General features: G+C 39.4%; 1 protein-coding gene across 8 annotated transcripts in view; it reads left to right on the forward strand.

The window, feature by feature from the left end:
- RC3H1 (ring finger and CCCH-type domains 1) overlaps nucleotides 1–26184 on the forward strand; it is a 63750-nt gene that overhangs the window by 26087 nt on the left and 11479 nt on the right. For 4 of the 8 annotated variants that reach the window (XM_030455733.1, XM_030455735.1, XM_030455739.1 and 1 more), the window contains exons 3-17: nucleotides 4784–4904; nucleotides 6200–6439; nucleotides 7441–7616; nucleotides 8466–8666; nucleotides 9755–9887; nucleotides 11856–11974; nucleotides 13858–13970; nucleotides 17228–17509; nucleotides 17803–18020; nucleotides 19511–19887; nucleotides 20784–20915; nucleotides 21500–21670; nucleotides 23516–23726; nucleotides 24672–24762; nucleotides 24909–25044. In XM_030455733.1, coding sequence (XP_030311593.1) covers nucleotides 4784–4904; nucleotides 6200–6439; nucleotides 7441–7616; nucleotides 8466–8666; nucleotides 9755–9887; nucleotides 11856–11974; nucleotides 13858–13970; nucleotides 17228–17509; nucleotides 17803–18020; nucleotides 19511–19887; nucleotides 20784–20915; nucleotides 21500–21670; nucleotides 23516–23726; nucleotides 24672–24762; nucleotides 24909–25044 — 2721 coding nt within the window. The remainder of the gene's footprint in view (nucleotides 1–4783; nucleotides 4905–6199; nucleotides 6440–7440; nucleotides 7617–8465; nucleotides 8667–9754; nucleotides 9888–11855; nucleotides 11975–13857; nucleotides 13971–17227; nucleotides 17510–17802; nucleotides 18021–19510; nucleotides 19888–20783; nucleotides 20916–21499; nucleotides 21671–23515; nucleotides 23727–24671; nucleotides 24763–24908; nucleotides 25045–26184) is intronic. The other 4 variants (XM_030455736.1, XM_030455737.1, XM_030455740.1 and 1 more) reach the window with 1 other exon arrangement.

Here is a 26184-nt window from a genome sequence, read left to right on the forward strand (position 1 = left end):
TTCTTTCTTTTTCCTTCCTGGCACCTGTTGTAGTGTTTACCAGACTGCAGAATACTAGAAAATAAGTATGCTAATTTGCTGTGAAAGACAGAGGAACAGTTGCTATTTTCCACTAGTCTCTAAAGCCATTAAAAAAATACAGAAAAAGCTTGGTTAAGGACAAAAACTTGAGAAAAACTGCAGTAATTTGTAATTTTTAACTGTCCCATAGAGGTGTACATACCAACAGAAGTTCTACAAGCAGAAAGCCAGCTTATGAAGCATGAGTAGGATCATCAACTTCAGTGAAACTAAACTCATTTTGTTCCACTTTTTGTTTTAATTTCAAGAGGGTGTATGTGTTGTTAGTGTCCCTTAATCTCATGAGAGAGATGCTCCAATCCACCAGCCATCTTTGTTGCCCTCCACTGGACTCTCCAGTAGATCCCTGTCTCTTTTGAGCTGGGAAGCCCAGAATTGGATGCAGTATTCCAGCTGTGGCCTCACCAGGGCACACGGTAGAGGGGAGAATGCCCTCATTCTACCTGCTAGCTACACTTTCTTATACAGCCTAGGATTTTATTGGGCTTCCTGGCAACAAGGGCACACTGCTGCCTCATGGATAAAATGGTTTTGTCACCTTAATTGTGAAAAGAGTTGGTTTATTACTTGAATTACAGACTGTTTCTTTCTCCCCACCTGTTTCCAAAAATGCAACCTGTTTCTCATCTTACAGCAACACTTAATGTGAAGATGTTGCAGAGACTCTTAAATTCTGGTGCCTAAACAGTGGTTACAAGGCCTGTTCTGGAAGGCAGTGGTTGGGCAGTTCAGGCCACGTGTCTGTAAGTTCAGCTGTATAAAATGATGACAATGAGAAGGGGTGAAGGGGAAGGTGAGAATTATTATTTCTGGGAGAGCTGGAAATAGCTGAGTGTATTTCAGGGAAGGGAGGCACAGCAGCCTTGAACACAAATCAAAAAGGCATTAATGGGATACCTTACTTTTTAAACTTCCTGAGTAAAGAAATACCTTAAACCAATTTATGTGGGGATGAGGTTTTGAGTTTTAATTATTCAGGCACCCATATATATATGCAACTATTTTAAACATTCACCAGGCTAGTGTTTTGAAGGTGAATAACCATGGATCTGTCATCTAATCTCTTCCCTCCTGTTTGTTTTTTTTTTTTTTTAACACATGAAACAGCAGTGGGGACATTCCAAGCAGGTGACATTAAGTGGCAGAGATTCCTGTGGTGCTTTAATTTCTTTCATAGTCTCCTGCTGGACATGCTAAATACAAATCTAGGCACTAGGGAATGGAATTTTATATATGACAACAGGTGGAGTGAGCATAACTGATGGCCTTTTCAAAGTGGGAAGATTACAATTGCAGCATTATTAGCAGCAGATTTCATGTTGTAACTTTTGGTGAATTGAGATGCCTCTTATATGTAAAGTTGTCCATAGTGCCAACTGCTGAGGAACTGAAGATAATGTAGGCTTTGGGTTTTGTTTGGTTTTTTGGTGGTTTTGGTTTTTTTGTGGGGTTAGTTTTTTTGTTTCATTTTTTGGCAGGAAATGAATTAATATTTCCAAAAAAAAAAAAAAAGATCAGGAGGAATACTTTTCAAACCAGGCATCTAGGAGTTTGGTCTGTTTACTATGTTCTCATTCTGTGCAATTAGATGCCTAATGGTAATTAGTGACAACTCAAGCTGACATCTTTCATCAAATTATGCTTAAATCACCAATTCAAAATCACCACCTACTATGAGGTGATGTTTTAGCATTCATTTCCAGTCCCCTTCCTCATGCCATCATATCCTGCCTCTTCCCACAGACACAGGTAGTCATGCTGATGGGCAGCATTCCACTGCCAGGATACTCACAGTCACTGCCAAGCTAGATGCACACAAACCAATCACAAATGTAAAGTAATTCAACATCTGAGATTTAATTTTCCTGTTTAGCTGTAGTCCCCTTTGGGAGGTGTTACATATATTATGTAAATGTATTTGCAATGTAAACTGTGATAAGGGTGTCTGAGAGAGTGGAATTGAATGAGGAAGAAAAAAATGATGCTGCTCTGGAGCTCATCTATTTTGAGGCTCCCAAGAGCTGTGGTCAGCAGTAGTGACCAGAGGGTCCTGCATGCTATTGAAATTATATTTTGCAGAGGGGAAGTGAAAATGCTTTGAATTGAATGGTTTCTCACTTGTCTCTCAGCAGCTCAGTGATAAAGCCAAAATTAAAATCTGATTTGAGACTTATGAATCATGTCTTTACAATTCTTCTCTTGGTAAATAGGTTTTGTAGTCATTCTGACCCTGAAGTCTTACAGGTGCATATAATAGAACTGACAAAAGGTCAAATTATTTGTAAGTTTTACTGTGACATCACATGAATGAATAGGAAATGTATGGAGGGAGAAAAGCAGACAAAGGGAGAAAAACCACAAAAGAAGCATTTGGCTTTATTTTTTAGTGCTAGGCTTGCTTTAGTTTAAGACAAAAGTTAATCTCTAATCTCTGAGTTCATTTTGCAAACAGTACTGTTGCACAAGACTTAAATTTTTACACTAAAGCTTATCTTGCAAAGAGTAGAAATGGGAATGGTGTGCAGATAGACAGTGTTGAATAGCTTGATTAACTCTGGGATGTTTTTCTGTGCCAGCTTTTTCCTGAGGGAGGGGGAAGCTTTCTGTTAGTTGCCTAGACAGTCCTTGTGTCTCACTGGTGTTTTGCTGTGTGTGGCATTCCAAACTGCTGCTGTGACTGGGCGCTAAACCTGCCTTAATTCAAGATGGAAATCCAGGGCTGAACACTGCTTCCTGTCCTATGTCTGTTCCAAGCCCTCTTTGTCCACTGGGTGTTGTGATGCTGTGGTTGTATTTCAGGCTGGTGCTGGTACCAGACTGAATGCTTGGAGGAGTGAATAGGAACATGTACAAAATATACTGCAGTGCTAGGTAGGGCAGAGACTGTGTAGAATCTCTTGGCACAAAAGCACACAATGTGCATTTCTTGATCAACAAGCCTGTTGTGCTTGTGTAACTTTCCAGACAGAAAGCAGACTGCTAAAATGGCTTTGTAAAGGAGGTAGAGCATTTTGTTGACATGAAAGCAAATATTGAAGGTGTTAATATTTGTTTCCCAAATCCCAAGAAACCAGTCCATCCCAGGCTGTTGCTGTTGCAACAGTTATGCCTGACCACTCACTGTAAGATGCAATTGCAAAATCTCTTTTGGCTAAAATCTTTCTTGCTTACAGACAATATTCCCCCTCACCCCCCCCAAAAAAAAGAAACCAAGACAAAACAAAACAACAAAACATCCCAAACAAATACTACCACATACCCAAAATTAAGACAAAACCCAAAAGAATTCCCAAGCTAACTGCACTCTGTGAAAAGTATCCAGGTTAACCTTGCTGTCTTGGCATGATTAAACTTGGATTTGTTTTTAATAGGAATAAAAGAAGAGATGTTTGTTTCAGGCTACCCAAATGAAGTTAGTTTTGGGGTGGTATCATCTGTTGATTGTGTTTTATGTTACACACTGAGACTTTGTCATCTACTGTAAAAGTAGAAAATAGTAAAACTGTTTATTTACAATGTGTATCAGCTGAGTAACTCAGCATGCACAGTTGTCTGAGCCTATAGGAAAAGTGTGATTGTATGATTGAAACAGTTTACTTTCCAATAAAATTGGAAATTAAATTGGAAAGTGGTGGCAGCCATATATTTTCGTGTATATATATATATATATATTTTGCTTATATATTACCTGCTTTGATTTGCTGCTGCCATCATAATGCTATTTATTCTTTACACTGCTGAGTAGCACGTGAAGGGTTAGTGGGTTTGTAGCTGTTTAACTGGAATATTAAAGGCTGTGCTTTTGGATTGAGGACCTGGGTTGTCCCTTTAAGCAGCTCTATATAACTAGCATGCTGTTATGGCTGGTGGGATAGTGATTGACTTGGAAATAGAAGTCTGAGAACTTTTTGCACATCAATAGCATATGCAAAAAGTGTTTGTGTTTAGTCTCCTGAGAAATCTTAGTTCTCTACACTAGCACATACTGATTTGATTGCTGAATAGTGATGTTGGGAAGCAGGGCTGTGCTGCACCCCCAAGTTTGTTTAAAGCTTTTAGAATTTAGCTGGAGGAAAACAAAAGCAGTCCAGTATTCCTTTGAAAAATACTGATTTCAGTGAATGCCACAATCAAACATAAAACCCAACAAAAACAAATTAAAAACCCCCACATCAAAATAAACAGAATGCTTAGTCCTGGATAAAAGTAGAGCTTTGAGACCTGAGATATGACTCTGTATTTACCTGCAGACCAGAGTTTGTCATATCTGACTCTGATTTTTTTGTTTGGTTGGTTTGGTTTGGTTTTTTGTTTGTTTGGGTTTTAGCCAGTCAGCTTTGGTGATGCCCAGTAGGTGTGGGTTTTGTCAAAGTTATAGTTATATGAAATTCCATGTTTCACATGTCTTTTTTTTTTTTCTTTTTTGTTATGGATAATCCTTCTAGTTCCTGTCAGCCACTGTATAAAAGAAATCTGCTAACCATAAATGCTTTACATTTTTTGATTCATTTTTGCTGATGTTTAAATGCTATTTATTCATTAAGCAAGATGGAAATAGATGAAATACATAATAATAGAATTTTTAAGAGAAACAAAACAGGAAATGCTTGATAGTAACAATCTTGATGAGGTGCATGGCTCATGTGCATGCTGCCACTTATTTATGCATATTCATTGTAACTCTACATGTTGTATTTTCCAGGTTCCTGAGCAGCAACCAATTACTTTATGTAGTGGAGCTGAAGATACGAAGCATTATGAGGAGAGCAAGAAATGTGTGGAAGAGTTAGCATTGTACCTCAAACCACTCAGCAGTGCAAGAGGTAGTTCCTGAATTGTTTCCTTTGAAAATGAAAGCTGGACACAAACAAGATGCACACAAACTATCCAAATAATTAGCTTGTTTGTAAAATATATATAAGCTGGTTTAAAAACAACTTGAAACAAATTTCCTAAGCATTAAGGTTGTGTCTGCAGAAGGGGTGGAATTTAAAGACATTATGTTGAAAATATTACTGGGAAGAGGCTGAGGTATTTGGCTGCAGTATAGTAAGTTGAGACAAAGTTTGCAAGCTGAGTTGACCTTCAGACTAAGTATAAATATAGATAGTTCTTCTTTTTATGGCTTCTGCTTTGCTTTGAGATAACTGTAGTAAGACAGTTTGTTTGTAGAAGAGGAATAAGATCAAACGAGATTTTTGTTATGCATCCTACATCCAGTAACTAAGTGATACACTGTTTATATAAAACCTTATACAAGACCTGGGTCAAACTGAGAAATTCTAAAAACTGCACTGGTTTCAAGAGTATGTATTTGATCTATGTTACATATGGTGGACTCGAAAAATCTGGCAACCCAAGTAAGAGAGGTGGGTGTCATACACAACAGGTTTTCATAAATAAATTTTTATTAAAAGCTGTCTCAAGCATTTCCAAGTAGGACAGTGTGGTAGCAGCATGGCTCTGAGCCATAGCAGCCCAGTGAGCAAGCTCTGAGCTGCAGAACACACCAAGTATAGCAGCTGTATGTCCAGTGAGTCACTTGTTCCTTTAACCTGGTTTCAGTGGCCCCCAGCACATTTGTAAATCAGTTTTTGCACATTATTAAACACCACCTTAGCAGTTTTAATTTGCATGCCAGTTCAGTTTGGCTGTGCCAAAGCAGTGGAGATACAAGATATAGAAAGGAAACTAAATGTCTTGTGAAAACAGGCAAATGGTCAAAGAAAGACTGTGATCCCTGAAGCCTGTGGATAAGGGAAGAACCTCCATTATGTGTGATCCTTCCCTTGAGGAGACACTTGGGAATCTGTATGGGAAGTGCAAGACAGACTTCCAGCATTGGGAGAAAATTCATTAGAGGTCCACCTCTCAGAGATCCAAATCAGTCATCACAAGGCTTAAACCTATGGGAAGGCAGACTCACAGGAACTCTGCTTTTAATGCAGAGTAAAACAAACTGACAAAAATGAACTTCTTATATGTCTTTTTTTAGTGTTTTGTTTAAAAAAGCAGATATTAAAACTAGGTTTGCACTTTGGCTTCTAGTGGTTGAAGACTGGTACAAGAAGAGGAGATACGAGGTAACTTATCTTTCCTGTTTCATTTTGTTTTGAAGGTGTGGGTCTAAACAGTACCACCCAGAGTGTGTTAAGTCGTCCCATGCAAAGGAAACTTGTGACATTAGTTCATTGCCAGCTGGTGGAGGAAGAAGGACGGATCAGAGCCATGCGTGCAGCACGGTCACTTGGTGAAAGAACAGTCACAGAGCTCATTCTTCAGCATCAAAATCCTCAGCAGCTCTCTTCCAACCTCTGGGCTGCAGTGAGAGCCAGAGGGTGCCAGTTCCTTGGACCAGGTAGGGATTGTCACAGTGCTACAATACTAGAAGCAATTCAGAATTGAGGAGGATTGATAAATAAAGGGTAAAATTGTCAAAGTGATTTTATTCAGCTATTGTTAACAGACTTTTCCACATTTTTAGTGCTTTTGTAAGTCTTCTATAAAATAATAGCTTGTCCTTTTGCTCTTGTGAAAGATAAAATGGGAAGTAGTTTCTCACTTGCTATGCTTTGGTCAAGTAAGGACCTTTCTAGCAAAAATAAGGTTACCAGAAGTGACTGGATGTGGCTTCTGTTCCTTCTCTAGGAGCTTGGGGCATGTTTTGCATGTTAAAGCTACATTCTTAGAAATTCTTTTTCATAGAATACTAAACCAATCAATTTTGCTTATGAAATTCATCAAGTCTTGTTACTGAAAATGAGGACATTGCTTATGGAGGACAATTAAAAATAATGCCTTGATATGAGAAGCCAATGAAGAAAACAAGCTTTTCTCCACTGCAGCAAATGGAGGAAGATAGAACTTTGGGATGCTAACTTTTGCACCATCATAAGGAAGAGAGGCTTGTTACTGAGCAAAATATGCAGTGTTATAGCACTTAATTTATTTGTGTGGGCAGTAGTTGCCAACCATGCCTTTCTTCAGCCTGCCAGCTTTTTCTGCTGGGATAGTGTGAGACATAGATAATACACTTTGATATTCTCACATTAATAGAGAGATGGGCAGACAAGAACAAAAAAGTCTGTCATCCCCAAATATTTTTATACATGAAACAGAACAAATAATACCAAAAATATTAAAAGTCCCATTTCTCCAGTCACAATCTGGGAATCTGGAAAGATTCCATCCCACTTTTCTACCCCTTCTTGCTCAGCCCCCTTTCCTGTCTGTGGATTTGTGTTTTAGGGGGAGTTGGTACCTGCTTTCTGACTGGGAAAGAAGCAAGAATCTGCACAAGTCTTTTTTGATCTTCTTTCATATTTTGTCTCATTTCTTCACGTTCTTCTCTCCCACCAGCGATGCAAGAGGAGGCTCTAAAGCTGGTTCTGCTGGCTCTGGAAGATGGATCTGCTTTGTCACGGAAGGTCTTGGTTCTCTTTGTGGTTCAGAGGCTGGAGCCACGATTTCCTCAGGCTTCTAAAACTAGCATTGGGCATGTTGTCCAGCTTCTCTACAGGGCCTCATGCTTCAAGGTATGGAGAAGATTTTGAATTTTTTTTGAGATTTCATAATGCCATAAAACCCACAATTTTTTACTTTCAGTTTTCTCTCCTGTGACATTAAACATGTCTAAAAATATATGTGGTTATAGAAAGTGTTTCTCATTAAGTGCTACCTGTGTTTGGAGAATTCTTTGTCCTACAGCTATGATGGCAATTTAAGCTGCAATTACAACTTTATACTATAAAGCTAAGTTTTGATTCTTTCCAGGTTTACTAGATACACAGTAACAAAACATGTATGTAAATCAGCAGAATTTATCTCCTTGGAAAAATCTTAGAGCTGGAAAATCCCCAGTTCTGTTAATTGACTGCTGGTGTGGCTGGAAATAATGAAATGCAAGGCTTTTTGCTTATCAGAGTTGTGTAAGAGAACTTCAGCTGTTTATTGTATTTAAAGTATTTAATGGTCCATTCCTGTGTGCTCAACTTAAATGTCACTTTCACTGCATGAGGAGAAAAAAAGCCTTGTTACTGCCAAGTGTACCCTCAAACAAAATTTTCCAGTCCAAACAAAATACCCTGATTGGAGAAGGAGGATGTGGATGCTTAAGGTAGTTTAGGAAGCATGACATTTCCACCCATACCTGTACCAGAAGCAGAATAAATTGTTTGTTAACCGTTTCATAGTGGTTCCAGTTTATGAAGAACATAGTAATTGAGTAGGAAGTGTTCACTGCATAGTATCATAGTTCAGTTTAGTTTTGGAGGAAGAATTTAGTTGCTGACTGAACATTTCACTTGCTTTGGACTTACGTAATCTCTGGCTTCTCCTCCTTAATTGTGGCTGCTTAATTGTCTTTGGCTCCTTTTCCCCAATAGGTGACAAAGCGAGATGAGGATTCCTCCCTGATGCAACTGAAGGAGGAATTTCGGACTTACGAAGCTCTGAGAAGGGAACATGACTCCCAGATAGTTCAAATTGCTATGGAAGCAGGTTTACGTATTGCACCAGACCAGTGGTCCTCACTCTTATATGGAGACCAGTCTCACAAATCACACATGCAGTCTATCATTGACAAGGTAAAGCCACTTTAAATCAGCCCAGTCTATCTTGCTTGCAATTGTTTTAAATGCTCACAGCATGAATTGAGAGGTTGTGCCCCTGTGTACTTGCCTGCTAATAATTTGCACTGGTACTTTAAAACCTTTTATGGCCTAAATAATTGGAATGTATACTTGTGACTTAATAAATCTTGCTCCCTTTGCTATCCTGAAATCTTTCTGTGTTACCTCCTTCTGCAGATAGAAGCCACAGAAGTTAGCTGTAGTAACAGATGTTAATGGTCATGTCCATAGCCTAGTTTATACCCAAAATAAGAAAGAGGTGGAAGCACATTTCTTAAATTAAAAGAATTGACCTCTGAAAATGTCCTGATCTCTTTGATTAGAGGGAACATAATTAAATGGGCTTTTAAATTAGGGGACTTGTGTGTAAGTGCCTAAATTAGGTAGGAAGAACTGAACCTTGTTGAAGGGTTACAAAAGCTGTGAAGCAATTGCTTTGGCTGCTGTACAGGAGCGTTAGCTTCAAGCTTGGTATGTTGTGTATTCATGCACTTGCACAATTCACATGTCCTTCCAGACATCTCCTGAAGTATCTAGATAGAATTAAAAGATTTTTAAATACTGAAATTGTTAGTAAATTGAATGTTGCTAGCTATATTTGACCTCCAACCACCTTGCTCTGTATCTGCTGTACTCTGTTTAAAACAGAGTGCAGACCTATTGATTTGGGAATTGTAGGTATCAGTCTCTTCAAAAATCTAAATGAAGTGATTTCTAGTATTCTGTTTTGTTTGAGGGGTTTGGGGTTTTCTTTGGGGTGTTTTTTTTTTGCATGCCAGCATAACAGAGAAAACAAATAGGTTAAATTTTTAGAAATAATGCCAGCCTTTGTGTTGTCCTAGTATTTTAACTTCCAATGTCAAAGAGTTGCACATTCCTAATGCCAGAGAAGGAAGTTAATAGGAGGTGATAACTGAAATGTGTTTGTATGAAGAACATTTTACTCCAGTTTTGGAAGATGGATCTTGAGTTTGTGGTGCAACCTTCAGGCACCATGAGGATTGCTTTGCCTGTAGGAAGTTAATTATGGTAATTTTTTTAAGTTGCAGACCCCAGCCTCATTTGCACAGAGTGTTCAGGAATTAACTATTGCTCTTCAGAGGACTGGAGATCCAGCTAACCTGAATCGTCTTCGGCCTCACCTAGAGCTCCTGGCAAATATTGATCCCAGTCCAGGTAAGTCTAGATGTTTTAATAAAAACACTTAACTCGTGGTTTAGCAAGAGGAGCTTAACACTATTAAGGGACTGAAAGCTGTTCATCAAGTGGAAGGAAACATCCTCTAACACAAACTTGATGTGTTTGGGTGGCATCATTAACCAGACTGGGAACAGCACAATGCACGTGGGGAACTGAACTATTCTGAAGCTAAAATAGAGTCAATATAAGGCAGGTGTAATTTCACCACTTCCCTGTTTGACATTACTGAGTGAGCATGTTGAATATGTATAATAATCCTGTGAGGTTGCATGGTATATTCATGACATTGGGCAGTGCTAACTGGTGGGACTGGCAGCACTTGGCATCCTCCTTTTCCATTTTTTAGCACACATGCTGCTATTTGAAGCCAGTTTTGCAAAGCAGCACTGACACTGACAGTAACATGGTGCTTAATTCTGAGCTTTAGCTGTCACTCAGGAGACATGGGGGTTTTTTTCACCAGAGAAAATTTGTTTACAAACTAGAAGTCCTCAGATAAACACCACATTAAGGACTTCCATGAGCTTATCTAAAAATTATGTCTTTTTCTTTGTTCTAGAAATTCTGTATATTAGTTTTTTCATCAGAGATCTCTAGCCTGCAGTCATTGCACTTGGAAGACTTGTACAGGCAACTTAAAATCATAAGGCATCTCCTGGGTAAAGAATTTTGGATTCCAGAGGAGGGTTTTGATAGATTGAATAAACAGAAGTTGGGAAAAAATCAGTCTAGACAAGAAAGAGATTTGATCCTAGGGAATTTTAGTATTTTTTGTTAGTGTGTTAATCTGCAAAGATGTGAAAGACAGTCTGGGAAGGGGAAGTTAGTTGGAAAGCATATTACCAAGTAATAAAATCTCAGCTGTTGACAGATGAGAGAAAGATGAAAACTGTTGAAAAAGTCAGCAGTGTGAAGGCTTTAAACTATGATTTCAGGAGATGAAAAGCTGTAGCTCTCTAGTTCCTCTGTGTTTGAACAAATAAACTTATGTTTCAAATGAGAACCACTTGTATGTTATGGTTAAAGGAGACAGTTTTCCTTATCAAATCTTTCATACTGTAGCAAGTCAGGGACAAAGCTGTGTGTGCACTGCAAATTTGATATCCAGAGACTGATACAGAAAGTAGAATCACTGACAGCCTCACTCAGTTTCAGTAGGTGAGTGTGATCTTGATATTTCTCTGCTGTTGAGTTGCTTCTCTGCTGTGCTATAAGTACACTAAAGTGCCTCTGGAAAAGTTTAATCCTCATGAGCAGAATAGAATGTAATAGTGATAAAGATGTTGAAAGGCACTTAGTGGAGCACTTCAAGGTCCTGTTTTCACAGCAGAGTACGTGGGAACACAGTGGGAGTGTCATCTGCTGGAACAGATTAGAAAAGTAAATTGGTTACAAAAAACAACTCCCCCTGTAGAATTAAGACTGCAATTTATTCACACTGCTCTATGTGAGATGGCAGCTGGAGATACAGATTTGTCTTGGGACATTTTTGTGTGGGAGAGGCATCACTTTCTGTTGTTCAGTGGCTGTGATCTAAGCCAGTGATGATGGTATTTGAAGAGGAATCTGAATGCAAAAAGGGATTTTTAGCCCTTCCTCTTTCTTATGTGCAGAGTTTGTGCAATGTTTTCACTCTAGAGTTCTTGTGGGATATGAAAGCTTTCCTAAAAGGAAATAATTTGACATGTTAATAATAGTCTTGCTGGCTCATTTCGTTTTGTGTGGTTCAGTTTTGAGTCTATAGGTAGCATTATTCTTCAGGTAGTAGGTACTCCTGAATTAAGGTGATGAATCCTTTTTATCTAACAACACATGTTTCCAGTAAAATCTTTTTGGTTGTCTAATAAAGCTTGATGATACTGATGGGGTCTTTGTACCTGGTTTTGAAAAATCATTCTGAATTACCTGTTTCTTTTTATGGTCTGTTCTTTGTCAATGCAACAGATGCTCCACCTCCAACATGGGAACAACTGGAAAATGGACTAGTTGCTGTGAGGACTGTGGTGCATGGCTTAGTTGATTACATCCAGAATCACAGCAAGAAAGGAACAGATCAGCAGCAGGTAAAAGCTAAATCATTTAGGAAATGCTTACCTCTACATTTTATTTGCTATATTCAAGTAACAGAGGCTCACTGATGTCATCTGGAGAGGTTTGCTTTGAGGAGTTAGTTAAAAATATCACTGCTGTGTCATTTATTAAAAAAAGAAACAAGAAAGGAAAAACAAAACCAAACCCAAAGCAGCACAGCTCTCCTCCAGTACCAGTTGATTAATTTGGACAGTTCACTAAGATTAAAAGAAAACAGTCTGATCCAGCAGCAAGCTGGGGAAATAAATAAACAGAGTTCCTGACTGGACGGAGGGGAAGAGAAGCTGCCATGTCTATCACTGTGTTCTGTGGGAATGTTTTGGGTTTGTTTTAATGTGATGTGTTGCAGCCAGATGGGTCTGTGTTAACAAAGTTACTCTTAAAATGTGTATAATGGCCCATAAAGTTTAAAGCTTTGAGAAGACTTGCTGCTATAAAGACACAATTCACCTTCATGAAGCAAAATGTTTGTTTCAGAAACTAAATGATGTTGCCATATATATCTTACATATATCTTTGTATTAGCTTATCTCAGTGTTATCTCATCAGGTGTTTTGTTTGATCTCATTTTGTTATTGCTAAATTGATGTAAGTGGTAGCTGGTGCTGAAAGACAGAGCTGCCTATCAGCATTTCCATTCCTCCCTTGCTTTGGCACTCATGCTCTTGGGGTGCTGAACTAATAAAAAAAAAAAGGCAAAATCACAATTACTACTTTCTGCTGTTTTACCTTTTTGCATTCACTGGGATATCTCATGAGCACAGTTACCAAAAAAAAAGAAAAGCTTTAGGAATACACAAGTGGAAATTAGAGTGGGAAAACCAGCATTTTTGTTGTGGTGAAACCATTACCTGGACCTGGTACATGCTGTACTCCTTGGAAAGGGAACCCAGTGCCTCTGAAGTGGAAAAAGGGAAGGCTCCTGTCACTGGCTGGCTGACAGCAGTGGCCAGCAGAGGGCTGTGCAGCTTGTATACACCCTGCCTAAATTCTGGTTTTGTTGCAGTACATGGCACAAATAAATAAAAAATTGAGTTTGCAGATGGCTTCTTACAAATCCACATATTTTGACTGAATTTCTCTGAAAGCAAGAGTTTACTTGCACAGCCCTTTCCCTTGGCATGGTCTGTGATATATATTTCTTCCTCATTTAATTGTGCTGTAAAAACTGTAGGAACTTAAAATGTCTTTTAGACCATGTCTGGCCTTCTGGCAAAATTTATTTAGAGAGACTGGCAAATGGATGTCTATGAAGACAGGAAGATTGCAGCAAATCTTGGAGTAAATACAGAAGACAACCCATACTCAGCTGATCTGAGTTTAACATTGCATTCTCAATTATTGATGGAAATATCATAGAGTTAGGAAGTTAGGAAGTTTTTGGTCCAAATGTGGGTAAAAGGGAGCTTAGTGAGGTTTAACTCTTCCAGAGATCTAAGGGATCCTCAACTGCTGTTTCAAGCTAACAAAGCAAGGGCAAAGTAACTGACTGAATTGTACATATTTTCAGTCTACTTGAAAGCTTGATAAATATTTGGTCAGGGTTATTTATTTTTTTTTCAGCCTATATCAATCTTGTTGACTTAACTGTTGCTTGAAATGTACAGCTGTGTTCCAGTCAAGCTCCAGTGAGGAGTTTGAATAGAAATATTTTTAGAAAACTGATAGTGACTTAGTTGTCAAAATAGTTCTGTTGAAAAAACAAACATGAATATTTCTCCAGTCACTTATTTCACGGGTGGTATATTTAAATTAAGGGAATTATCAAACATCAGGTCTTTATTAAGAGTTATCAGCTCTTGGTTAAGTGCACTTGTAGTCAGTTTTTCTCACCTGCTTTCCTTACCTTTGTCAGCCTCCTCAGCACAGCAAGTACAAGACATACATGTGCCGAGACATGAAACAGAGAGGAGGATGCCCCCGAGGGGCCAGCTGCACCTTTGCACATTCACAGGAGGAACTAGAAAAGTGAGTGTGCAGTCTAATCTGTTTCATCTTACCCCTAAGAGTTATTTATTGTATCTAGGAATGGGGAGAGGAGGCATAACTTGTCAAATTAGCAAGATATAGCTTGGGAAAACCTGTAACAGTCATCTCTTGGAACTCTTCATTCTTAAATATAGGATATTTTGCTCTGTTCAGCCATAGTGCAGCTCTGAAAGTTTGTTGACACAAACTTTTTGAAGGGAGGCTGTTTTTCTTCTTTTTTGAGTTTGACAAAGCATGGTGCTTGACTGCATTCATTATGGTAATTTATTTGTGTGTGTGTCTCATTTTGCTGTTATATAAAAGTGTGAAAAGTAGGTTGCTGGCAGTTATCCAGGTGTACAGGTTCTCTTGTTCTGTGCTTCTGGAGTGATTCAGAGAGCTAAAAATGAGCATCACAAGGTCTTTTTTTTTCTTTTCTTTGTTATAATTATTCTTTGCAACTCTGACAGATTGCATATGCAGGAACCTAACAGTGGTTAAAGCTATTGCTGAAGAGCTAAATGGTAGTCACATGAAATCTGCAGTAAATTAGTTACAGGCATTACAGATTCAGAGAGGACACCCAGTTATCCAAGAACAAGCTTTTTTTTTTTAATGGAAAGTAATGTATTATTTAAGAGTTAAAAGAAATATATACCATATAAAATATGTTGAATTTAACTTCTTACTTGTTTTATGTGCTGTTCACTGCTTTCAAAAAAAGACACTTTCTTAAGTCAGAAGAAAACTGCAAAGATTTGGAAATTATATGCAGATTTTTTTCCTTACAACTCTAAAACTCAAAGCATTAATGAGGCAATTAATTGGCTGTACAGCCAGCATGCAGAGCATAGGCAAAACAAAAGAAAAATTAACAGAATGCGTGGTGGTAGAATGACAAAGGCAGTTATTCAGACAAACAGAGAATAGGACTCTGATACTTGTGTTCTGCAGTAACAGTTGGCATCTCTCCCCTTTTGTCATGCTGTAAAAAAAAATGGAGATTGGTAGTGCTGGTTTGGAATGGTTAACAAAGGTGGTGAGTCAGTATTAGTGCCTCTGAACTAGTTGTATGGATCAAGAAGGGCTGTTTATCAGCTTTGCAGGTGTAAGAGGCCTAATTTAACTGATCTGGCTTGTATGCCCCAGTAATAGGGTTGTTGTGGTGTGAAGTGAATGCTTGTTCTGTTTCAGGTTGAAGCAGTTTCTGGAGGTGGTTTGGGAGCTTTGATTTCTAATTTTTCCTTGTGCCTTTTATCTTTGCTTAATTCCTTTGAGTAGATACTGCATTAGTGTTTTCTCTTTAAAAAAAGGAAGGTTATGGGATGTACATGGTAACACCTTGGATAAAAAATTATAATACAGACTTGCTGTATTATAGTAAATAATAATAAAATATTATAATAACATTATAATAATATAATAATAAACAGCAGCTGTTTAACCTTTCCCTCTTGGCAAGGGACAAAGGCACAGTATGCTTAGGCAAGTATTGAACTATTCTAGATTGTTTGTGTACTGCACATGTGGAGACTGCAATATCCATAAAATTGTTCAGAAAAGTCCTTAAGGCATCACTGTGCAAGTTTCATTCTTCTTAAGTATTTTATCATGGAGGGTGCTTCATAAACACCTCCTGTCACCTTTGAATGAGTGTCTATGCACTTGTGTCTGTCTCTTGAAAGTTTTGTTGTGTTCCAGGTGTGGGCAGAGGTGGGCAGTCCTCCTTGTCTTGCACCTCTAAGAGACCTCATGGGAGGCAGATGTCCAGACTTAATTGGCAGGGAGAACATGGCATTGGTTTCCCAACCTCCTGCTGCTGCTTTGCAGGGATGAATTGGTTTGGGTATTGGGATGTCAGAGTTCAGCCTGGGAACTCACTTCTACTCACCTCCATGTGCCCATCTGGAGAGGCTGACATGAGATGCCAGCACAATTTGTGAGCAGCATTATGTTTAGGAAGCTATAATCTGTGCCTAATCAAGTGTTTCTGCTGTGGCAGGGACCTAGTTTGTTTGCTTCATTCTGTTGCCCACTGTCAACACTATAAAGCTTGAATTTACAGTTTGATTGTGTGGAATAAGATGAAGCCAGCCAGGAGTTAAGGTGTAGATGGAGAGTTAGGAAGATGATTAGAAGGTGGTCAGTAAACTCTTAGAGATGAATAGCTCAGATCTATGTAACAAGATCACAGTTTGTCTGACTCTGCACTTGATGACATTCAAAACACCAAAAAAACCTTTTTTGCTTCTGTTCCATTGCTGCTAATGCTGTGCATTTGGGTAAACGTAAAGATTATCTGAAGACAGAGTAATAGAGTACAACTGCTCTTTTTCTTTTTAATGTAATAATCTACCTTCTTAGGTGTATTACTATCTCACTTTTTTAGACAAAATATTAGCTTTAACCTGTCAGAACCTTCTTGTGTAGGAAATGGTCTCTTGTTCCACAATATAAACAGTGAGAATGCTCAGGCCTACAAATACACTTTCCATTTGCATTTTGGTATCTAAGCTGATGGCAGGCTATTTATTGGGGGACCTTCAGCTCTGGATTTTGCTCTCTTCATTGGTCCAATATCATAAGTCTGCTGATTTTTGTGGAACATTAATTAGAAGGCTCGTGTTTGTTCAGACTTATCAGAAGCAGTTAGATTTCTTGAATTGTGGTATGTTCATAAGGTTCTTATCTCTGCAGTCACTTAATTTATCAGAGAAAACAAATGGTTTAAGCTACATATTGGTATGGTAACATGAATCTCAGCAAACTGTGCTTTAGAAGATACCACATGGCACTATAGGCTTGACTTGGCTTGATGCTGGACAAGTGTTGCAAAAAGAAATCTGTTCATCTTTTCTCACTTTAATTTCCCCTGTTACTTTTTCCCTGAATAAAATAGACCTGAATAATTTGATTCATATTCTAAAGCTTTAATCACTATAGATAATATTTGACATGATGTTTGGTTCTGGTTTTCTTCTGTACAGTTGAAATGCCTAGGGAAAGGAAGTAAGATTTTAAACTAGCTGTGGAAAATTTAGGTGTGAATTCTTGGTGTAATTGCAATTTTAAAAAAATCCATCCTTGTTATTATGATTGAAACTGTTATTAACAGTTCAAGTAGCACTGAAGTTGTAGTCTAGCATATTAATAATAATTTTCTCCCAAGCCCTTAGGAAACTTGCACCAAAGCTTTTGGTTTGCAACTAAAACTGAGTTGCATTTCCATTTTTGACCTGTGGCTTCTTTTTCTGAAGATTCCGTAAAATGAACAAGCGTCTGGTTCCCAGAAGACCCCTGAGTGCCTCCCTGGGCCAGCTAAATGAGGTGGGCCTGCCTTCAGGAGCTATCCTCTCAGAGGAAGGGGGAGTGGACTTGCCCAATAGGAAAACTTCTGCTCTGCCAAATGGAATTGTGTCAACAGGCAGCACGGTGACGCAGCTTATTTCTCGAGGGACTGACTCCGGTTACGAAGCTGCTCTGAAGCCAGGGAAGATGGACCATCTGAGTAGCAGTGCCCCTGGATCCCCTCCTGACTTGTACGGGTCTTCCTAACTGTTGTTCAAAGTGTCGTGTGTAAATATGTGGTAGAAACAACAAAGTGAACCCATTCTCTAAAAAAAAGAAATGGAACAGAGGTTTGGGTAGTGGTTTATTTGGGGGTTCTCTTTAAAGAGTAGAGTAGAAAACTGAAAAGCTGAAACTCAAAACTGCTTTACTGCCTTTTGTGCTTATATTTTAATTGGAGAGGGTAATGTTATGTAAACAGTATGTTAAAGTACAGCGTGCTGTATCAGGCCTTAATGAGAAGTGCCATTTTTCTACTTTTTAGGCTGGAATCTGTTCCCAAGAGCTCTATTTCTGCCTTACCGGTGAATCCACATCCTGTGCCCACTCGGGCACCAACAGATTTGCCTTCTGTGTCTGTCACCAAGCAGTTGCAAATGGTACCAAGAGGATCTCCACTGTATAATACTCAGCAAGCAGATATGTTTTATCAAGATCCCAGAGGAGCTGCCCCACCATTTGAGCCAGCACCTTACCAGCAAGGTAGGTTTGAGACCAAGCTCCCCATCTTTCATCTTCATACTGATTTTATTCTTTCTTCTCACTTTGGTCTTTACTTAAACTCCTAAATTGGAGTTTTCTTGCATATCATGTATACTATAGGCTCTAATGTCATGATGGCAGAATAAACTGGAAATAGGTAGATCTTTTATGTTGTATCTGAGGACTTTGATAAAAGTGAAAAAATAGATTTGCATACATCCCATGTAGCAAAATCTTCTGTCTTCAGTTACTGCCAACTGGGCAAGGTCAGGAATCTGGTAAACCTTGATTCAGTTTGACCTGGGGAAAATGGAAATGAAGTTTAGCCAGCAGAGGGGTATATGCTCAAGAGTGACTTAAGTCCTTTATGAAAAGTATTTGAGTGTTTCAGATATGTCTGCATGTGCATGTGATGGGTAGAGAGAAGTGAAATTGCAGAACAGCAAAAAAAGAAAACATAATAGAAAAATAAATGAGGTAAAGTTTTACGTATGAAGAGATTTAGTAGAGACTGATAATAGTAGGGGGAGGAGAGTTAAAAAGAAACGATGTGGCTATCTGTAAATGATTCTATGAAACTTAAGATTAGAGAGAGAAATGGCATAAAGTGATGTTAGTATGAAAGAAAAGTGAGGAATGAAAGTATGACAGAAGTGGAAAGAAGAAAAAGCCCTGGAAAGGAAAGAGGGAGGTGTGTGTGTGAACCATTTTTGAGAAAGCTTTGGAGCTTTTTGAAGGAAAAAAAAAAGATTGCATTTGATTGTGTGCAAATGAAGATCTGGGTTGTCCACAAAATTTGATGTGTATGTTTTTGATGTGCAAATATTTGTGCATAATTTGAAATTACCCTGAGTTCCCAGATAGATTACTAAAATCTTCAATTAACTAGGAGGTTTGATCTTAGAAGTCTTTGGTGATTCACAGTACTGAAATTTCCTTCTACGGAAGAGGTAGAGGTTCAGGAGGTAGAACAAATCTTTTAAAGTTGAATTCTGATTAGTCCAATTTTCTTTATACAGGCAGTGTCTCTGGTATGTCAAGACAAACTGAATTTTAGTTGTGGGAATGAAAATGTACAGGCTAATCTTCAATTAACTTTTAGGTCTTGTCTAGTTAAAAGCATTCCTGTCAGTCTGGTGAGACATTCTAGTGAATGATTTCTGTTTGGTATGCTAACAGAAATTTGGTGGCACCTGTGGTGGGCTGTCTTATAGCCTCGTCTCCACTTATTGTAGCTTTTTCACCTTGTTATCTTAGATGATCAAAAGCTCAGGTGAGACAGTTTAATTAACTCTTGCTTTTTCAAGTTTTTCTGTAATTGATTTTTGAGTAGAGGTACCAGTTAGACAGTGGGAGCAAGCAACAAATGTGAATTAATTTATACCATTTTCTTAGTAATGCTTGCAGGCTGGAGTATTTGAGTCTGTTTGTGGACAGTGGTGCCAATAACTTCCTGTATCTTGTGTTTTTTTCCTCTCCTCTTATTTCAGGAGTTTACTATCCCACTCAGTCCATGTCTCGCTTTGTCAGACCTCCTCCATCAGCTCCTGAACCTGGTCCACCTTACCTAGACCATTACCCACCCTACCTTCAGGATCGTGTGGTGAGCCCACAGTACACACAACCACAGCAGTACCCTCCCATGGGACAACCCATCTACCCACCACACTACGACAGTCGGCGTGTGTACCCCCCTGTCCAGCCCTACCAGAGAGAGGAGATTGTTCGGGGCAGCCCTGTGCCCATTGAGATTCCACAAGCCACTGTACCTTCCTACATACCTGAATCCAGAGACAGATACCAGCAAACTGAGGGTTATTGCCCAGTGGCTCCACATCTCGGTCAGATCAGACCCTCATGCCACAGGGTATGGATTTTTACGTTGCATTTTTGTAGTTGTTTGAGATAGGAAGTAGAAGATACTTGAGAAGTTGAGTATTTTCACAGTAAGGTGATGGTGAGGTTTCCTGCAAATTTTCTCTGCATGCAAATGTCCAGTAATTTCAGATTGCTAACTTGGAAGGTCTTTTCTAGCAGAAGTATATAAACTTATTTTGGTAAATCAGCTGGAACTGAGGCCTTCTGGAATAAGAATAATTGAACTTGCAGAAATCACACAGAAATCAGAGTGTTAGGGGTTGGAAGGTACCTCGAGAGATCGAGTCCAACCCCTATGCCAGAGCAGGACCACCTAGTGTAGGTCACACAGGAATATGCCCAGGTGGCTGTTGTTTAAGATTGAAGATTGAATTATGTTGCTGAGTCCAGGAAACATTTTTAAGGTAGTTCACAGATTTATCAGTTTTGACTTCAATACATTTGTGAGATGTTTAGTTCTATTGCAAAATTAATAATGAATGTACACTGATCATGATCTATCTGTAGGTTCTACCCCTGTCCTCCATATGGCTGCAATGCAGATTTACCATGCTAGAACATGTTCCAGTGGAAAATTTGTCAAGTTGGGACACAGAGTCATGTTGAGCTATCTATGAGTTAGAAGACCAGTAGTTTTAAAGTTAAAAAGATTTGGGGCAGTTTAGGATCTAATAAGTTTTAGGCAAATAGCATTCTTTGTCTCTAGGGTGTCTTGAGCTAACAGTCTGACCAAGGTGGGAATATGCATGTCCTATATTAAACATGAAAGCTTGCAGTCTTAAAGTGATAATTGCTTATTATCATAATGATAGTCTATTCACTGTATTTTCCTTTTCTTGCAGTATATGATTGCTGTAATTTGAAATGTATTTGTCTTAATTTCAGCCACATCCCAGCCTGGATGAACTTCACCGACGAAGGAAAGAGATCATGGCCCAGCTAGAAGAAAGAAAGGTGATTTCTCCACCTCCTTTTGCACCATCACCAACCTTGCCTCATCCTTTTCATTCAGAGGAGGTAAGCATATTTTGACAAAAATGTGACTTACGTGCAGAAAATACTGTGCTGATAGGTGAAGGCAACAAGGAAATTGGAACAGTACAGTGTTGACAACTGTTGGATGTTTGTGGTAAATTTGTACTACAGGTGACAAGTATTTACAACACAGTCTCCAGTCTCTCAGTTGGCTGTTGATTGTCTAATTGTCTTATCTACCACTGATACTAAACTGTCTCCTTTTGATGTAACCAAGATAATCAGTTTGAAGCCATGATTAATTGGAGTACTAAGTTGTCACGGTTACTGGACTTTGCTTTTTTTGCACCTGACACATTTAGAATTAAATTACAGCTTGATAGAGGTTTATTTTTTTATCCAAGGTCAAAATATCACTTTCTTTGTGGCCAAGTGAACAGTCAGCACTGGGAGTGTAGCCAGGTGATCAGAGTTTCACACATTACATGCTTGCTGTGGCCCAATTCCAAATGGTGATGTATCCGATTAAAAAATTAATCCTGGTAATGATTTTCTTCAAGGTCATTGCTGTTGAACTGAGTAGTGGTGACTGTGAAGCTGCTTCTTCCCTTCACTTACAGAACCAGATTTTTGTGTTTGTACAGTTCTTGGATGAAGACCTGAAGGTAGCTGGGAAATACAAAGGAAATGATTACAGCCAGTACTCTCCTTGGTCCTGTGACACCATCGGCTCCTACATTGGAACCAAAGATGCAAAACCCAAAGATGTTGTGGCAGCAAGGAGTGTGGAGATGGCGGTATGTAGGGAGTAGGGGAACACAGGAGTGAAGTTGGTACTTTTGTGTGTTGGAAGAGACTCATTTGCTTTCCATAATGATAGCAATGCTTTTATTTAAGCTCAAATTTGCATTACAGTCAATGCATTTTTAACTGTGTTGGAGGGCTTTGTTACAAACAGTCCTACATCTGTGTAGCTGTTCTAAAATTCAGGATATATATGCAGGACCATCACTCTGCTCTAAAGCTGTGGATAGCAAGAGATTTTACAATGATTCTTTACACTTACTTGAAATCCAAAAATTACCCTATACTGGCAGCTTGCTAAGTGAACACATCCATTTGTTGCTTCCTGTACTACTTGCTGTCAGAGCGAGATGCTGTAATGTAATTTAGTGCTATTAATTATTTTTAATCTGATTGTGACTGCAGTTAACAATGTTATTAGTTTTAACTTGAAGGACTGTGATTTGTGGCCAAAAGTACTCAAAATTTGCATGAAGCTTTGGGAAGCACAGTTTTAGCATAATACTAGACTGATTCTTCTTGAGGGCAATTTTTAACTTTATGCTGTGCTTATTCAGGCCTTCACTGAAGCTGTCTGTCTGGCTGTGATCTTTGTGCTGTTGGCTTGCTAGGTCCATTTTGGAAAAAGGAGCTGCTAGGGCATCATTATTGGGAGTCATGAATGTAGAAGAAAATAAATGTAATCCTGAAATATCACCACTATTCTGTTTCTTTCTTAACTTTTAAACATCACTTGCATAAAGAGGAAGATGTGTGCTGGTAGCCCATGCAAGTAGGAGAACATTCAAGTTTTGAAGAGAGAGGACTTCGTTAGTCTGAGGGACTATTTCACAGAGATACATCTGTTTTTTCTAATTCACCTCCCATCTGCAAAATGGTTCTATCATCTTTTATTTGTTTTGTAATTGTCATGGTGACCTCTCTCTGGCCAATATGGGAAAGGAAAGAATTTCTGTCCAGAATTTACTGTTCTGTGGACAAGTGCTCACTTGTTGCAACCACTTAGCCAAATCATAGAATTTTTTTGTCTGGATTTTCCTCTTTGCCCACAAGCAGGCTTCCATGTTTCCTCCTTGGAATTAAATGTGACTGGTTTCTGTCCAGTGAATTGCTTTCCTGTGAGACCTTGAAAGCACTGTGTGAAAATGGTTGTTTGTGTGAAAATTTGTTGTTTTTTTAAGTAAGTTCAAATTGACTTCTCCTAAAATCAAGCTAAATCAAGCTTGTTTTCTGTGCACATCTATTGCTTTCTAGCTGCTTGGCAGAGCTCTTTGAGAAGAGAACGTTTATCTGTTCACTTGCTGCCCTGCTGAAGTGTTTGAGTCTGGAGTTAGAAACCAGGATGTTCCAAGTAGTACTGCTACTTAATGAAAAATGTGCCTGAAAAGATGTACTAGACATGTCCAAGTAATCCCTGTACCAAGTAATTCCCATTTTGAGCCACCTGCAGTCTGTTCAGGTGACAGAGTTCTTAACAGTGAGCTTCAGAGAAGTTTCTTTTGGATTTGAAGATGAGCGTGTTCCTCCATTATGCTTCCCTCTTTGATTTTATTCTTTTATATTCTGTCCTAGTAAGACTTTGTTTATCTTAGTTTTCTTTTGCTGCTGCTCTTTTCTCTTGGATTTTTTTGCAGCTGGTTCACAGTGTTGGTATTAATGTTAAATTAATTTAATTAGACCGTTAAAGCGACATCGACTCTAATAGTGGATTTACCTAATGAAGATGAGGAAGATTAACTGAAATATGGAGGGAGTAGTGAATACAAGAGAGACTTAAGTAAGGTGGTTTTATTAATTTCTGAATAAGTTTTTGACTGTGTTTTCCATGTCTTGTGTAGAACGTAGACAGCAAAGCCATGCGTGACCAGCGACTGGACATGCAGCGGCGCGCAGCAGAGGCAGGAGATGATGACCTCATTCCCTTTGGAGACCGACCAACTGTGTCGAGATTTGGGGCTATATCTCGTACTTCCAAAGCCATGTACCAGAATTCTGGTCCCATGCAGGCCATGGCAGTACAGGGAGCTACCACCAAATCAATAATTTCAGGTATGATGTACGTTCTACGATTTTGCTGGCTACAGCTGCAGTAAACCGTTCTCGTGCCATTAAAAATTAACTCCAGGGCTACACTGAGAGGACTGGAGAAAAAGGCTGCCACTGCTTTTGTTCCACAAACAGGTTTGTGGATACATTGTGGTGGTTTGTTGCTGTTTGGAAAAAGTTCTTTTGTTCTGGTCCATCTGAGGTGAGGCTTCTTAGTAAAATCCGGACACCTGCTCTCAAATAAATAGGGCAAAACCATCCATAACAAAGTACTGAACTCTAAAGATAGCTGCTGCTAACTTAATGCAGCCATTATTTTGTATACTGTTAGGCAAAGGGAATAAAGTAGCAATGGTTTATTTTCTGCACACCTGTAGAAGATTCTAATCACGTGGCTGTGTATCTTCCTCCAAAAAATTATCACTTTCTAGAGATGCGCTGAACAGTCATAACAAAAGACATCCCTGAACTTCCCTTTAGATATTTTTCTGGACTTACTGCTCAAACTAAGTAGTAAATAACTGTTAACTTTTTAGACTTTGACAGTTAGAACAGTGGCTTTCCTGAAAACTTAGCCTTCAAACTGGTGTAAACTAGGTACCACAGAATTATTAATGAACTTTTGAGTCTTTCAGAAACTTAAGTGATAAAACTAATTGCTCTCATAGTGGCTCTAAGTTTGGTTTTGTGCCCCAAACCCCCTTCATGTCCCATGTCCTACACAAACTCAGGCTGTGCAGGTTTTGTTGGATGTGCAGGAGTCATGCATTATGCATGCAAGACTGGTCACAGGCAGAACTTTTTCTTCATTCAGCAGAAGAAATCTTCCTCACTCTTAGAATGGTGATCTTCCTGGTTTATTCTCCAGTTTCTGTCCAGTTCTGTGTGTTGACTGAACTACTTAAAAGATAGTTTTGTAATGTGACCTGACTTTCTCTTCACTGGCAGACTACAATCCCTATGGAACTCATGGTGGCTGGGGAGGCTCTCCATATTCTCCTCATCAAAATATACCTTCTCAGGGACGTTTCAATGACAGGTAGGATTGCTTTGCTTTTTCTTTGCCTTTTTCTACATTTTCATCGTCTATTTCTTTCTGTGCCAGCTGAGAAAAGCTTTTTTTTTTTTTAATTATTATTTTTATTTATTTTTAATCTCCCTTTTTTTGCTTTTCTGATCCCAAAGGGAGAGACTGTCTATGTCAGATGTGACTGGCCATGGGAAGCAGTTGCCCTCAGCAGAGAGAGAGCAGCAGCTGCGCATGGAGCTGCAGCAAGTAGACCACCAGATCAGCCAACAAACACAGATGAGAGGACTTGAGGTTGGTACCAACGTTTGGAAGAGTGGTGAGAGGTGGTATGGAGAGAGATGAAGCTACTTAAAGCTGCTTTTATGTGGTGATGGTCTTTCTCTTAATGATATTCAGTAACAGTACTTAATCCTGTGATGCCAGGTATTGGGACTATGGCACAAGTGTAAACCTCTGCTGAGCAGCAGAAACTTCCCTGCATTTGATGTGCAAATCAACATCTACACCCTGTGCTCATTCTTGTTTGCTTTCCTTCTCTCACTTACTCCCTCTCTGTTTATCTGGTGGCTCAGAGGCAAACTTGAGGTGTAGATAGCTATTCTTCTTGGCTTAACTACCATTGAAAACATAGAATCATAGAATCATAGAATCATAGAATTGGCTGGGTTGGAAGGGACCTCAGAGATCATCGAGTCCAACCCTTGAACCACCGTTGCGGTTGCTAGACCATGGCACTGAGTGCCACATCCAGTCTCTTTTTAAATATCTCCAGGGACGGAGAATCCACCACTTCAGTGGGCAGCCCATTCCAATGACGGATCACTCTTTCCGTAAAGAAATTCTTTCTAATATCTAACCTAAACTTCCCCTGGCACAACTTAAGTCCATGCCCTCTTGTCTTGTTGAAAGTCGTTTGGTAAAAGAGCCCAACCCCCACCTGGCTACACCCTCCTTTCAGGTAGTTGTAGAGAGCGATGAGGTCTCCCCTGAGCCGCCTCTTCTTTAGGCTGAACAACCCCAGTTCTCTCAGCCTCTCCTCGTAGGGTCTATGCTCGAGTCCCTTCACCAGCCTGGTTGCTCTCCTTTGGACCTGCTCCAGGACCTCGATATCCTTCCTGAACTGAGGGGCCCAGAACTGGACACAGTACTCAAGGTGTGGCCTCACGAGGGCTGAGTACAGGGGCAGAATCACTTCCTTGGACCTGCTGGCAATGCTGTTCCGGATACAGGCCAGGATGCCATTGGCTTTCTTGGCCACCTGGGCACACTGCTGGCTCATGTTCAGCTTCTTGTCGATCCAGACTCCCAGGTCCCTTTCTGCCTGGCTGCTCTCCAGCCACTCTGTCCCCAGCCTGTAGCGCTGCATGGGGTTGTTGTGGCCAAAGTGCAGGACCCGGCACTTGGCCGTGTTAAACCTCATCCCGTTGGAAT

The sequence above is a fragment of the Calypte anna genome, chromosome 8 (assembly GCF_003957555.1).
Source record: "Calypte anna isolate BGI_N300 chromosome 8, bCalAnn1_v1.p, whole genome shotgun sequence".
In the NCBI taxonomy this organism is placed as follows: domain Eukaryota; kingdom Metazoa; phylum Chordata; class Aves; order Apodiformes; family Trochilidae; genus Calypte; species Calypte anna.